At 27.7% G+C, this 15,015-nt stretch overlaps 3 protein-coding genes across 3 annotated transcripts; 2 read left to right on the top strand and 1 right to left on the bottom strand.

Annotated features, from left to right (window-relative positions):
- Window positions 1-5,685: 5,685 nt before the first annotated feature.
- LOC129611890 (E3 ubiquitin-protein ligase MARCHF5) lies at window positions 5,686-7,033 on the top strand. Its single transcript, XM_055525305.1, has 4 exons — window positions 5,686-5,964; window positions 6,038-6,256; window positions 6,313-6,509; window positions 6,569-7,033. Exons 1-4 carry the CDS (start codon window positions 5,719-5,721, stop codon window positions 6,924-6,926), a joined length of 1,020 nt encoding a protein of 339 aa, XP_055381280.1. The 5' UTR covers window positions 5,686-5,718; the 3' UTR covers window positions 6,927-7,033.
- Window positions 7,034-8,852: 1,819 nt separating this feature from the next.
- LOC129611792 (WD repeat-containing protein 20) lies at window positions 8,853-12,100 on the top strand. Its single transcript, XM_055525104.1, has 4 exons — window positions 8,853-9,497; window positions 9,610-9,792; window positions 9,845-11,680; window positions 11,747-12,100. Exons 1-4 carry the CDS (start codon window positions 8,997-8,999, stop codon window positions 11,804-11,806), a joined length of 2,580 nt encoding a protein of 859 aa, XP_055381079.1. The 5' UTR covers window positions 8,853-8,996; the 3' UTR covers window positions 11,807-12,100.
- A 461-nt stretch (window positions 12,101-12,561) lies between these two features.
- On the bottom strand, window positions 12,562-14,515 carry LOC129611874 (protein YIF1B-B). Its single transcript, XM_055525284.1, has 4 exons — window positions 14,364-14,515; window positions 13,616-14,136; window positions 13,164-13,550; window positions 12,562-12,969 (listed from the first exon to the last, which is right to left on the bottom strand). The coding sequence occupies exons 1-4, from the start codon at window positions 14,395-14,397 to the stop codon at window positions 12,718-12,720; spliced, it is 1,194 nt and encodes a 397-aa protein (XP_055381259.1). The 5' UTR covers window positions 14,398-14,515; the 3' UTR covers window positions 12,562-12,717.
- Window positions 14,516-15,015: the final 500 nt, after the last annotated feature.

Here is a 15,015-nt window from a genome sequence, read left to right as displayed (position 1 = left end):
AATATAACTTTGTAATAATATAAGATCTAATACCGCTGTTTGTTACCGCTGTTTGTTACTGCTGTTTAAAAGAGCGAAATTCTTATGATTTTTGCCATCTTCAGTCAACATAATAACTGCTGATCTTATTAAGACGCAGCTCTTATAAGATTTAAATCATATGCCTAGAATTCTAAAAAGAAAAATATTATAACATATTAGAATCAATCATCTTTGGGTATATTTTCATATGTCTATATATATAGAGGAAACATATTCATACCAACTTATTTTAAATTTTACATATATATATAATAATTGTAATGTTTAACTTTTATACTGTAATTTAAAATGAAAACGTTTATCATGTTAAACCATTGGGAAAACAAATTAATGCATATTATAATTTTTGTTAATAGTTAACTTTTATATATTATAATGGGTATCAATCTTTATAGTTAACCCTAATTTATGTAAATGAATACTCATTTGAAATTTTCATTTTTCTTAGTTGCCCGTAGAATATTTTTAATTGTACATACATATATACATAAAAGTCTTTTATACATTTAACACGAAATTAAATATTATGCGTAAGATACAAAAATAAAATAAGGAAGAAAACAAAATAATAAAAAACACAAGCCAAAAAAAAGTATTTTACAATTCATACAGAAAGTTTTCCATGTTTTTCAACTCATTAAATGAATCCATAAAGGACCTAAAATTAAAATTTACTGTTCTATGGACAAATAGATTTGAGTTATCGCTTCTCATATAAAAGTTAAATGTTTAAAACAGAAAAAAAAAAAATAAAAAAAAAATTTTTTTTATTTTTAAGTTCATTAATTTTAACTTCCCCAAAAAATTTACATTAAACTTATAACTAGAGTACTGGCCATATCGTTGGTAATGTTTACATGAGTAGTTCTTGTTAAGAACAAATTTAAAAGGTATTTAATCATGATATAAAAATTATAATCCTAATGTTAAAAATTATACACACATATATGCATACATATGTAAGTTGTTAGATAAAAAGAAAACCATATCGTATGCATATGTTGTTAAACATACAGCGTGTTGTTTGTCGCTAAATTAAAATTAAAAATTATTGCAGACAAATTTATAATGAAAATTAGGGGAAAAAACGAACGCATTTAAATTTGAATTTTTCAATTTTAGCTGCTTAAACAAAATATGTAGGTGAAAATTGTAATAGTTGGCAACTATTAGCGTATAACCATAACAAATGAATCATATTAAACTTTAGACCATAAATTGCTTATATATGTATACTTGTTTTAAGTGCGTAATAATTATAATAAACTTTGAGAAAAATGAGAAGAATCACACAAATAAATTATTGTTCTCGTTTTACTAGAACCGAAATATTTTGCCAATTTTGAATGAAATGAATTTTTTTATTTGTTAAAATAAATTCTTCAAAAGTAAAACATTTAAAAAATATAATTTATAGTCAAAATATTGTTTCATTAAAGTCAGTCGAAAATATCATTTCTTTTTGTAGGTAACACGGCTGATATTTTTATTATGTCAAAATAAGTAATGTAAAAAATTCGAGTGGTCCATACTCATATTCACCTAGTGCACATACTCATATTCACCTAGCCCATAACCCACAAAAGTTTGCCTTATACGGTTCTTCATCTTCATGATTCCAAATATTCGTTAACATTTTTTTGCACTTAATTAAAAAATGCAAAATCTTAATTAAAATACAAAACTTAATTTAAATGCAAATTCATAAGGCAATTCTATTGAGATCTATAATTTCTTTGGATCCTATCTTTTCATGTATTCGCATCGTTTTATATTATTGTTTTAAATTCCTTGTATGAAATATACTATTACATAATCTTATTATGTAATTTTGAAATTGCTTAATGAACTGAAATATGTAAGTATGTCAATCCCAAATAAGTCGAAGTAAATTTTTTTTTTAAATTAAGAATATTTTTTTTAATTTAAGTTATTTATAACGCTCTTTATTAAAAAACTAATTTTCCCTCAATAATTTTTAATTTCCCATTACTTTCACTTATTTTACATTTCATGATTAAAATTGGAAATGAAAATCGTTGCAAATTTTTGTCTTATGGCTATCTGATTTAATGTAGTATTCACTCTATGAATTACAATTATGAACGGTAATATTTTTTAATCACAATATTGAGGAAAGTTGTTATTTGAGGCTTATACATTAAATTATGGAATGATTGACCTAGATAATTTTAAATATATTTTGAATTTCATCTTAATCTTAAAAAATTAACACAATAAGTTTAAATGAAAATTATGATATTCAAATAAAATAAAGTATGAAACTTTATTAAAATACAAAATCACCTTGCCTGAAACTTTTCATAATAAAATTTTGTTTCATTTCTGAAAAAAAAAAACAAATATTCAAATGATATGTATGAAAAAAAATTATAGAAATATCATTTCTAAACTTATACATATTTATACATATACTTTCAAACATATTTAAAATAAAGACGGAAAAATATTATAATATTAGTTTAATTCAAAGTTTTTATGTTCATAGAAGGTTTCGAATATTTGTATCCTTTCCATAAATTACAAAACTAAAAAGTTTTAAAAGTTTTCGGTGAGAAAAAAAATAACCTTTTTTTTTCATTCCCCTTCTCTACCATACTATACAGTATTGCTTCTGAATTCTGCGCTTTAAAAGTATGATTCGAAAAATATCCACCAAATTATAATACATATAATAGCATTATACACTCCGACAGAATTTAAGTGGAAAATTTTATGATTACAATATTTTTTAAATGAGTTATAAGTAGATATTCAATTTAATCTGTTTTATTTTTTTGTAAATTTATCTTACATATATAGTATTAATATAGGTGCGTTATTATATATAAAACTATAATAATAAAAGTAACATTTACCAGCAAGAAACTTTTATTTTGCCTTATTAAATTGGTCAAATAATTAATATTTTAAATTAATAAAAAATATATTACGCTTATAAAATGAACAACAAAAATAAAAATCTTACCATACTGCTTTCGATGTTATAAATTCACACGTTAACATTGCTGCATGTTACAACATAAATTCACAATTCTTCAAAAATCTTATACTCGTATTGTGAATAAATAATTATTTTTGTTAAAAAATAACTCATATTTTTGTCACCCATAATTGTTGTAATTTAACAAAGGAATTAGTTAAATTATTCAGTTAATTAAAATAATATTTATCCTTACACGTAATTTGTTTTAAATTTGTACCTTAAAAAATTTTACAGTGGGTATAAAATAGGATTAAGTTAGTTAATTTGTAAATATCAAAATGGTTTAGGAGTTTTAATTAAAAATTTGTCTTGATAATATAAAATTCTTTGGCACAAATTTTATTTTATTTGAAAAACATAATAGAAAAAAATACAAAATTAATTCCAATAGAATAATGAACTGAAATATGGTTATAACATGTATCAAAATTAAATTCACATTGAAATGTTAAAAAACAAGGCAGATTCCTACGCATGTAAATTTTATTCATGTAAATATTGGATTTCCTATAGAATTGGTCGATTTTGAGCAAAGTTCCCGAACAAAATTTGAAGAATGAACTTCATGCGGTAAATATGAATGTAAGGACCACGTCTCTATTTTTTCATCTACAGATATTTAGACTATCTGAATTCCTTTCTTTAAGCTAAAAGCTGAACAAAAGCGATTTTCCGTGGTCAAAGTCAGAATTCACACAGAATCCACATATTTAAATGGGGCTGCCCAGGCAGTCAAATCAATTACCACTTATCTGGTTCCATGCGTGTGTTACATTATCTGCAAAATAATTTCAATTATTTTTGTCGTTTCGTTGTTGTTCTGGGTTGACAACGGAAATCGTCTGCCGTTGCCGCTCATCGTTTTGATTCTGTTTTCAATTATGCGGGATTTATTATAGAGAGAAAAAAAAGTAAAAGACAGGAGATTAATAAGCTCATATCGATTCGTTTTGCATCATTAATCTAAAGAAAAATCCTGCATATCGTTAAAAAATATTAAAGCAGAACCTTTAGTAAGAAATATAGAAAAAATTTAGTGTTGAGGTGAATTTGTCTTTTATTTGGAAAATTTGACCGCAAAAAGACCGAAATTTAGAATGCTCTCCGAGGTTAAATGTTGAGCTATACGCACATAATCCAAATTCTTTTGACAGTCAAAAAAGGGATATTGTAATATTCCAAATACATAAATATGTATAGATATATTGCATAAATGGTCCAAAATAATTCAAATTAAAATTAGAGCTTACACAATTAATTTTTTGTAATTTAAAATTATTTGTATGTACAGTTTGTATACATATATGTATATATGTGCATATATGTGTTTTAGAACCAACAACTATTTAACTTTTATAATTAAAAAGTATGAACCATTTCGAATTAAAGAATGTGTTTTTTTCCATGTATATTTATTTTATTAAATATTTTTAAAATATTTGCCGTTATTATTCATATTTCGTTCAATATTGGCCACTAAGGCTGTTATATAAAATGGTTTTATTTTGTATGATCAAAAATATTTTCCTCATTGTTGGTGCGAAAATTCTGGACACAATATGTACATATTGTATGCATATAAATATTTCATATTTTAAAATATAAAAAGTGTATGATTGCATCTAATAAACAGCTCATTATTTTAATTATGTTCAAATAAAAGTTGAAGACTTATTATGAAAACATTATAGCTTATTGCAGTGATGTAAATCTAAAATATATGTATGTATTGTACTAACATTACATGAGTAAATATATACATTGAAGTGTTATTTCGGATTAACAATTTTACAAACAAAGGCAAAAATTGTATAAAAATGTATAGAATTTTTTCCATTTTTAAAAAAAATAATAAAAATCTACAATTAAAAAGTCAAAACTCTTTTACAAATAAACAACACTGTATAGGTCATGTATACAAAAATGTATTTGCATTTGTATTGTATACATAATTCATAAGGAACAAATTTTTATATGGTCTGCCATCTATTGTGAAATATTAAATAAATTGATAAAAATATCGTTTAAGCTTTACAGAATTTTCATTTACCACAGAAATGATATAAATTTTTAAGGGGATTGACGATCACTTCCCACAAAAATATTATTCAGCTGTTTAATTTTAATGGGCTAATGAATTTTTGTTGAAAGTGATCGTCCATTGTTTTCATTTAGAGGTTCATTATTTTCATTCTTATTTTTGCTTTAAATTTAACGTGGATACAAAAGCAAAAACTTTTCAAAATTTTGCTGAAATGTTTCCATGTAATTTTTGGATACATTTGCTTTTCTCTTTCTTAAAGCGAAGTTGCTTTATCTTCAAAAAATGTAACCCTTTCTTTATTACATATGTATAACAAAAGCAAAATATTAAGCATTTTTTTATTTAATATGTCGTACACAGTAGCCAATTAAATACTTGATACATCAAATAAAACTCCAAACAAACAATTTTCCCATCTCTGTTTAAAAATTAAATGACAGCTTGTGGTGCAAAATTATATTATATTATAAAATAGAATTGTGATTTCACGTAAACAAAGAGCAAAAAAAATATTTTAATTATTATAATCGAAGAAAAGATAGTTTCACTTTTTAAATATATTTTTTTTGTATAACAAATATTTAAGCAACTACCCAAATTATAGTAATTTTCCTACACGCAAAATATGTCGAGTGAAGAAATTGGATTGTCAAATTTAGCCAAAAGTGATCAAAATGAATTGACTGCGATTCCACCACAAGAAAATTGTATTGCATCAGTTTCATCCAAAGATAAAGAACCGTGTGAAGAAGAGAGATCATGCTGGATTTGCTTCGCAACTGACGCAGATAATATGCTTGCAGCATGGGTTCAACCGTGCAAGTGTAGAGGCACTACTAAATGGGTTCATCAAAGTTGTTTATATCGCTGGGTAAAGTATTTTAAATTATAAAGATACTCTATATAAGGTTCTATTAAAAAATAATTTTGCGGTTTAATTTCAGGTAGATGAAAAGCAAAAAGGGAATGCTTTAAAAAGTGTGAGTTGCCAACAATGCCAAACTGAATATATCATAGTTTTCCCGCAAATGGGTAAATTTGCAAACATTTTAGAAGGTTTCGACAACATGGTGAAAAGACTAAGTCCCTTTTTAGCTGCTGGTATTATTGTAGGCTCTTTATATTGGACTGCCGTAACATATGGCGCAGTTACAGTGTTGCAGGTTATTTAATTTTAAAATATTTGTTCCCAAAGTTTACAATTCAAAGTTAATTATAGATTGTTGGACACAAGAAAGGAATGACTTTAATGGAAAATGGTGATCCATTAATTTTATTAATTGGTTTACCAGCCATACCGGTAGGTCTTGTATTAGGTAGGATGATTAGATGGGAAGATGCTGTGATACGTCTAATAAGAAACCGAAGAAATGTTGCTAGAAAATTCCCTTTAATGAGTTTAATTATTCCTTACCCGTGCGTTTGTTTATATTTAAAATTGAAAACAATTTAATTTAGATCTACAATAATTTCAGAGATGAATCAGACGAAAATCAGGAAAACCATCAACAAAATCCGAGTACACCATCACTTTCTGATCCATTATCAGCTACACGTGTTTTCTGTGGTGCACTTCTTTTGCCAACTATTTCTTCTCTAGTGGGGAGATTACTATTTGATTCAGTTGACAACAGCTTGCATAGAACACTTTTAGGTGGTTTAACTTTTATAACTGTTAAAGGAATTTTGAAAATTTATCTGAAGCAGCAACAATATTATAGAAAGAAGGAAAGAAAAATAGTAGATTATACAGATGAAAATATCCGTGAATATGCCATTAACAGAGGTGATTCAAGAAGTTTTGCAGTAAATCCTAGGGAAAATTTAGTTTGAATTCATATATTTTTTAAATTTTATTGTTGTTATTAGCATCAGCATATTTGAAATTTAAATTATTAAATAACAAATAAAACTTATATTTCTTTTAAATTTACCAAAAAGTAGAAGTTAAAATGGATTATTAATCGTAATTTCCAAAACTTAAACTTCACTAATTTTAATCCAAAAATATTTTTACATTTAATGTTAATAAATTTTAGTAAGAGCCTAATAAGAAAAATGTATCTGCAGAAAAAATACCCAACCTGTTATTACAAAATTAATACCTACTCGTTTTTTATAGAAGGGGCCTGTTTTACATTTACATGGTTTTTAATATTTTGTTTTTAGAGAATAAAAACTATGAAATCATAGTACGATGTCATTAGATTCATCAGATTCTTAAACTTGAAGTTACCCCACTTAACGCACAGTAGAATTTCAGTTTGATCTCAGAAAAGTTTTTAGACGCAAAGAGACATGAAATTTTTAGTTTGCAACTTTTTAATTGTTCTTTTCAATTGCATATGCTTTTATTCAAACACACACACATGCAGCTGTATGATCGCATCCAAATAAGCAATCAGACAGTTTGTAATTTTATCCGATACACTTTTTTGAAATACATTACATATATAATATAATATATGTATGCATAGTTCATATTATGTAATTTCTTCAAAAAACTTTGACGGCAATGGTCGTCCCTTCAAATATAAGTTCACCTCTGTTGCCGGAATTAGCTGTCACTTATGCAACAGGGGTAACTAATAAATTCTTCCAAAAAAAATAATTGAATCATTTCACTCCTTAAACGCTTCTTAGTTGAACCTAAAACCATAGTGTAGAAATTGAATCTATATCCGATTCTCCAAATCGATTGGATTCTTATTTTTCGATTTTTTTTTTTAAACAATCAAAAATTAATTAAATACCATCCTACATCTTTCAATACCTTTCATACTGCCACATAAACTACAAACCTATCTGAGATAGGCATGGTGCTGCCGATCTTATCCTTTTAAGTATTTTTTTAAACTCAAATATTACTTAATATTTATATAATTAATAATTTTTTGGTTAAAAAAACGTTTCTTTTTAAATTAATTTTTCTAATTTTCATTATTGCAGAAAATTCCGAAAAAGTGATGAAATTTTTCATAAAGAGATTATCAGAAAATTGGTAGCTATTGGCTTACAATTTTTTCAAGTTTTAATACAAGAAATACGAAAGAAAATTCCTTAACACCGAAAAACACATTTTTTTGTGCTAATTACTTAGAAAGCATAACAGACTTTATCGAAGCCGTGTCTCTTAAAAAATAATTCTTTTTTTTCGCGAAATACATTATATCGGCACAAATAGTCCTTTTGGCAAATTGAAATTATGGATGCGTCGAGTTTTAAATATAAGTGCTTTTACGAGACAATATTACTTCTTGATTTCACTTATTGGACCCCTGAAAATTTATTTCTTGACAATCAGCTGATTATTCATTCCGTTCATTTTTCAAGGAATTTGCTTCATCAATTTTAAGTAAATGAGGTAAAATCATGGATTTTTTAAAAGATTGTAAGCGTCAATAGCAGTTGTAAAAATAACTTGGTTAAAAAATAATTGAGTTATTTTCATTAACGTCAAATCCTCTTAAAATTGATATAACTAATCAAAAACTTAAACAAGAATCACATCTCGTGACGGAATTTTTTTTTTTTAATAAATTAAAATTTAACACTGCCTCGTGAAGGAGCGAACTTTTTGTCTTATTAAGAAGACCTTCTTCTTTATAGATTACAATACTTTTTTCGCCATTCTTATAATTCTTTGCAGTACTTTTTTCTTAAGGTACCAAAACTCAGCGTTTTCAATAACCCACTGTAGATGTCGATGAAAGTTGTCATATTAATGTCATTAATGGCAAATTTTTTCATATTCGGATTTCATAGTTGTTTTTCTTTTATAAATTGCATTTTTGCGACAAATACGATTACGGAATAATTAAATTACATACGAAATCGTGCTTTCAATGAAATTTTTAAAAAGTTTTTATTAAAATTCCGTTCATATAGATCATATGCCGTACAATGGCTGTTCAATTAGATCCTAGTGTCAAAGATGATTTAAAAACTCAATTTGTTACTCGAGAAGGTACTTATCGATTGATGACTTTGTCAGAGTATTCTCGACCGAATCGCGTAGGATACACGAATAGTCAAAGTTCACCACAAGTTAGAGTTTCAATTGTAACGTTACCATCAATAAATCAGTCTGAAGGAGTTAGCGGCATATCTTCCAATGCAAATTCGTCATCTGTGCAACAGCAAAACCAAGGAGGAAGTGCTTCTTCTGACGGTGTATCTAATAATCCTAATATAAATAATAGTAGGCAAGTTTTAATATCCGGAGGTGGTACAGTTTCAACAGCTCCACTTGATTGCAGATTAAATAGTCTGCCAATACATGCGTCAGGTGCAGCGAATGATCAGAATGGTATGATGAATGGGAGCCCATTTTATGGAGGTGATCGAATTTGTTTTAACTTTGGAAAAGAATTATACGTTTATGCATTTCGTGGAGTAAAAAAGGTAATAAAAATATATGCGTAATTCAAGTCACGTTTGAATTTGATTTTATAAAATAAAGAAAACTTCTCAGTATTTGAATTTTTATAAATTGTATGACTATTATTTCTTTTAGGGTACTGAACTAAGTAAGCCAATTGATAAGAAGTTATACAAAGGAACAAATCCAAGCTGTCACGACTTTAATTTGAAAAGTGCGACTATTGAAGGTGCCCCCTTGTTAGTTGGATTTACAACTGGACAGATTCAACTTGTTCATCCAGGAAAACGGGAACAGGGGAAATTGTATAATGAAGAAGTAAGAAAATTTTCTGAAATTTGTTATCATACTAAAACATTTAATTCTTTAGAGACTCATCGACAAGACAAAAGTTACCTGTTTAAAATGGTTGCCCAATTCTCCAAATTTGTTTTTAGCATCACATGCTTCTGGTCACTTGTATCTTTACAATGAAGAGTTACCGTGTAGTCCTACAACACCAAATTATCAACCATTTAAACTTGGAGATGGGTATACAATTCTTACTTGCAAGTCTAAGTCAACACGGAACCCTTTGTACAAGTGGGTTTTTAGTACAGAAAATTGTAGTATAAATGAATTTTGTTTTTCACCATGTGGATCTAACCTGGCGATTGTGTCACAAGATGGATTTTTAAGAGTATTTCATTATGATACAATGGAATTGCTGGGAATCGCTAGATCTTACTTCGGAGGATTTTTATGTGTTTGTTGGTCGCCAGATGGGAAATACATCGTAGTTGGAGGTGAGGATGATTTGGTTACGGTTTGGTCGTTAAGTGAACGTCGTGTGGTTGCAAGAGGACAAGGTCATCGCTCATGGGTTTCTGTCGTAGCTTTCGATCCGTATACCACATCATACAACAATTGGGATGGGGGAGATTTTTCCGATGATGAGAATCCAATGAATGACATTAGCAGTAGGTACTGTTCTTCAAACGATGGTTTCGAAAACAGTGAGAAGAACGGAAATAACGGAAGAAGACCTAATTCTTCGACTATTCGTGATAGTTTAAGCCAACAGCATGATAAGTTAGCTATCTGTTATAGGTTAGGGTCTGTCAGCCAAGATACTCAATTGTGCCTGTGGGATATAACGGAAGACGTTTTACGACATTCTATCCCTTTACGACAGCGAAATTCTAGCATAAACGCTAACAGTAATACTACTAATAATTGTGGTAGCGGATCATCAGGTTTGATGTCGGGATCCACTGTAAACGATAATTATCAATTGGTTAATGGAGAGTTACCAAATGAAAATTTTAAAATTTTAAAACCAATAACATCGGTGGCTTCAGCTAATATTGCAAAATCAAATGATGATGCTTGTAATAACACAAGTTCGAAAAATAGTAGCAACTCAAGCAAATTTTCTACAGCTAATTGCATAACATCAGACTCAGCCAGCTGTAGTTCATCTGGAATTAACAACGGAAGTGAAAATACTACTACATTAACTAGTAAACATAGCAACAGTAAAAATAATAGTAATTTAAACAAATTGACTAATTGCATTAATGCGACGAAATCCCCCTCAGACACATTAGATAGCAATTGTGGTTACACTATAACCATAATTCGAAATCCTGGTAACCCTTCAAAATCATCAGAATATTCCATTGGAGGCAACAACGGGACTGGCGGTTTATCTGCGTTCAATAGTATAACTCAACGTTTAACGAATTTTAGTTTTAGTAGCGACAAAAACCATCATAATCATCTAAATAGTGTAAATTCAACTAATCGCAATCATAATCGTAAAACATTTAGTTTATCAAAATCAAGTGGGAATTACCATACATCCAATTTATTACAAAATAGTTTAAATAGTCAAAATACAGATAATTCTAATACAATTTTAGCAAATAAGCATTTAAAACTAATTTCATCCTCTGGTACTACTAATCCTTCAAATTTCGTGGGCTCATGTTCTGTTGGAGCTAGTTCATCTTCATCAAGTTCAAGTGTGATGACATCATACGATCCAATGAAATTGATAGGAACTCCAGCGTGTCCGCGTTTTGATGAGTGTCCAATATTAGAACCTTTAATATGTAAAAAAATCGCCCACGAGCGTTTAACGGCTTTAATTTTTCGTGAGGACTGTTTTCTCACTGCATGTCAAGATGGATTTATATATACTTGGGCAAGGCCTGGATATTCGGTAAAACATATAAAATATTTTTTTTACATTTAGTTCTTAATCGTTTTTTTTAATAATTAATTATAGAATGTTCCCCAACATATGTCACCTAATCCCAGTATAACTCCAGGAGGAACTGTAGTTTAAACTTAATAATTTTCTCAACTAAAAAGATAGCTTCAGGAATTAATTAAATGAAGTCAAGATGTATAAATATAAATCATAAGCCGTTTTAAAAAATTTTGATATATTTCATGAAACAAGCATATTCATATTTATAAGTAAACAAAAAATATTGACTTGGAAAGTGAAATAAAACTTTACAAAACTAAAACTAATTAAATTTAGAGATAGTATTTAAGTATAAGCAAGAACATCCTTTACATTTTTGCAATAACTGTTAGTTATTGATATTTTTATTTAATTTTTGTTCAAATAAATTTGTTGTTGTAATTGTTTTTAGAAAAATTTATAAAAATTGATTTTCTTTAAGTTAAATAAAATTTAAAAAAATGAAATTATCTATTTGTATCAACGGTTTTTCTATTTTACAGAATTCTAAAACAAATGATTTGCAAACTAATTGTCGTAACTTTTATGAATGTAGGATTTTGAAATTAAATCAATTGGTATAACGAAATCCAATTCAAAATAACCTTTTAATTGATAATCTTATCCATTTAAAAACTGTTTGAAAACTTGTTAGAATAAAAATAGCTACACCGGGCTTATTGAAACTAAGTATCTACATACATATAATAATAAATTAATACATATTGATTAATAAGCACAACAAAAATACAAACTAAAAAAATTTTTTAAGTTTGCCTAAAATTATGCAAAACAATTTTTTTTGCAAGTTTCGAAATATTTTTTCATCTAAAAAGCAAATACAACATAACTAGTGTAATATCTTAGTTTATTCAACGTTTTCTTAATCAATATAAATTTAATTTTGACAAAAATAATTTTCTATGATTAAACCAAAATTCATTTATGTAATTGCATTTTTCAAAAGTAGAAAAATAAACTTGATGATAATCCTTTATTGAGAAATTTTATGTTTCCTTGTCCGAAACTTGTACATTGGACGTTAACCCGTATAGAATCAAATGTTTTGATAACCAAAACGTTAAAAATATTTGAATGCCAATTACCAAAAATAAAAAGTACAATTTTCTTTTTCTACCCAAAGTGTAATCGAATTGATTTGTAGATTGTGGGGTACCATATGGATCATAGTTTAGACCACCAGCTGGCGCTGTTTGTGCATTCGCGTCATTCAAAACCTTAGTCCTTAAAGTTCTAAGCTAAAATTGAAATTAAAAATTTACAGTTGAAAAAATACATTGGCTACTAAATCAATTTTTTACATTTTTTGAAAATAAATTTTTATTCTAAGTATTAAACACGCTTTTAAACCAATTAAAAGCGTGCTTGTGTTTTTTCTTTTTATTTTAAGAAAATTATTAAATAATTTCAATATAAGAAAACTTTTACTTACTAAAAAAAAGCCCAGCGACAAACTTGTATAAATAAGAGCAATGTAATATCCAGATCTATAAAAGAGTATGCTAACACTAACACATGCAACCATAATCACAAATTTATAACCAGAAAATGCCACAAGATCTAGCGTTTTTAAATTAGTCGGAATATTAGCAACGTATAAAGTAATGGTGTAAATTATCATTTCAAATATGCTATAAGCTAAAGCACTGGATGCTTGTATTCCTAATTGTTCCGGAGTAAATCTATTTTGCATTCCCAGCATTAGTCCAGCTAATACAACGTAGGTTATGTAAGCCATTGTTGGTATATATAAATCAGGAGCATTTACATCATACCGAGGCTGTACTGGATTTTCCTGATCAAACTTCAAAGACCAATCCTAAAAATAAAAGCAAAATTATAAGATATTTTAAAATGCAATAATAATTTCATAAAAATTTATACCTTATGTGTAAATGGGAAAAATAAGAGCTTAATTTTATTAATAACATATTTATTATCAACAGCAAAATAGTATTTTAATCGTGTTACAGGAATCCACTTCTCAAATTGATTTTCCATTAATTGTTTTCCTTGATCAGCTAGTTTTTGACCGTATTGCATAGCCATGTCTTGAACCACAGGCTGTTGCAACATTGATATGTTTGCAGATAATGCTGAAAAGTCTGGCTGTTGTTGTGGATTTCTTGGCATTTGTTGGTTTAAGTCTTGCGGTGAGTACATGCCGTATCCTGAACGTGGCATATTTTCTTCCATTAATGAAGGCTGCTGTATATAGCCGAAATTCGAATTACCCGGTACACTACTATAAGTATTTGTAATATCCGTTGCCATATTTGTTTCTGTTGGAATAGATTCTAAATTAGCATTTGTTGGAATATATGGGTTATTTGGAATTGGTGCAGATCCTAAAGCGTTTATATCAGCAACACGTTTCACTTTCCGGCTTGGTCCTGGCCCTGGATCTAAAATTAAAGTATTTCACAGGTTAAAAACTTATGTACCAAGTTATAACTAGAAGAACATTTAGGACTCATATATGAATTTTTTTTTTTATTAACATACATACATATTTTCAAAGATTTTAAAGCAAAATTTGGGCAGGTACCTACTGTAGTTTAATTTTAAATTTTGAACTTAGACCAAATATTATTTACCATTTATATTTATATTTTTTTCTATTAAAACTTACTATTGCGAACCCCCGCATTCGCGTTGAAATTCATTTTTCGTCAATAATGCAAATTGTAGATCCAGGTGAACAAATAAAATATTAAATTAATTTTTTTATAAATTCATCAAAGTTTAACAATTTATCAACACACACTATTAATCATTAATCAATTTGAAGTCTATTTTACCAACTCACAAACCAGCAAACCAGAAAAGTTTGACAGCCAACAGGAGTGTCTCATCTGTATTAAAAATCTTTTAATGAAGAAAATCACAAAAGGTGTATTTACACTTTGAGCATAATCTTTCTGTCAAAATACTTTTGTATTTATCTATGGAATAATATTGACTCTTTTTTTAAATTCTATACTACATTTACCAAACAGTATTAATATTTTTTTCTTGAGCATTCCTAACAAATTTTTGACAATTTTCAGATAGAATTTTTGTACAACAAAAAATTTCCTTCAGCTGAGTATTATGCTATTTTAGCTAAAATAGCTTGACAAAATATACTCGTATTTAGGCATTCACTTAGAGGACTATAATTCCTTCAAAAGCCCTCTATTGTTGTTAATTTAACATACACAAAGACAACCGAGTATCGCGAGAGAGTCACAAATATGTAATTCGCCTATACGGCGGATGGAGTGAAATTTCAATCTGAGTAT

This window comes from Condylostylus longicornis, unplaced genomic scaffold (genome assembly GCF_029603195.1).
Source record: "Condylostylus longicornis isolate FDR11 unplaced genomic scaffold, ASM2960319v2 ptg000055l, whole genome shotgun sequence".
In the NCBI taxonomy this organism is placed as follows: domain Eukaryota; kingdom Metazoa; phylum Arthropoda; class Insecta; order Diptera; family Dolichopodidae; genus Condylostylus; species Condylostylus longicornis.
This window is presented reverse-complemented; position numbering and strand designations above follow the sequence as displayed.

Coding starts and splice junctions, on each gene's coding strand:
- LOC129611890 (XM_055525305.1), top strand. CDS start 5,719: ATGTCGAGTGAAGAAATTGGATTGTCAAATTTAGCCAAAAGTGATCAA. Junction 5,965..6,037: donor AAAGTTGTTTATATCGCTGG/GTAAAGTATTTT, acceptor GTTTAATTTCAG/GTAGATGAAAAGCAAAAAGG. Junction 6,257..6,312: donor GCGCAGTTACAGTGTTGCAG/GTTATTTAATTT, acceptor AGTTAATTATAG/ATTGTTGGACACAAGAAAGG.
- LOC129611792 (XM_055525104.1), top strand. CDS start 8,997: ATGGCTGTTCAATTAGATCCTAGTGTCAAAGATGATTTAAAAACTCAA. Junction 9,793..9,844: donor GGAAATTGTATAATGAAGAA/GTAAGAAAATTT, acceptor TTAATTCTTTAG/AGACTCATCGACAAGACAAA. Junction 11,681..11,746: donor GGGCAAGGCCTGGATATTCG/GTAAAACATATA, acceptor AATTAATTATAG/AATGTTCCCCAACATATGTC.
- LOC129611874 (XM_055525284.1), bottom strand. CDS start 14,397: ATGAATTTCAACGCGAATGCGGGGGTTCGCAATA. Junction 13,551..13,615: donor TTTTCCCATTTACACATAAG/GTATAAATTTTT, acceptor TTTTATTTTTAG/GATTGGTCTTTGAAGTTTGA. Junction 12,970..13,163: donor TGTCGCTGGGCTTTTTTTTA/GTAAGTAAAAGT, acceptor TTTCAATTTTAG/CTTAGAACTTTAAGGACTAA.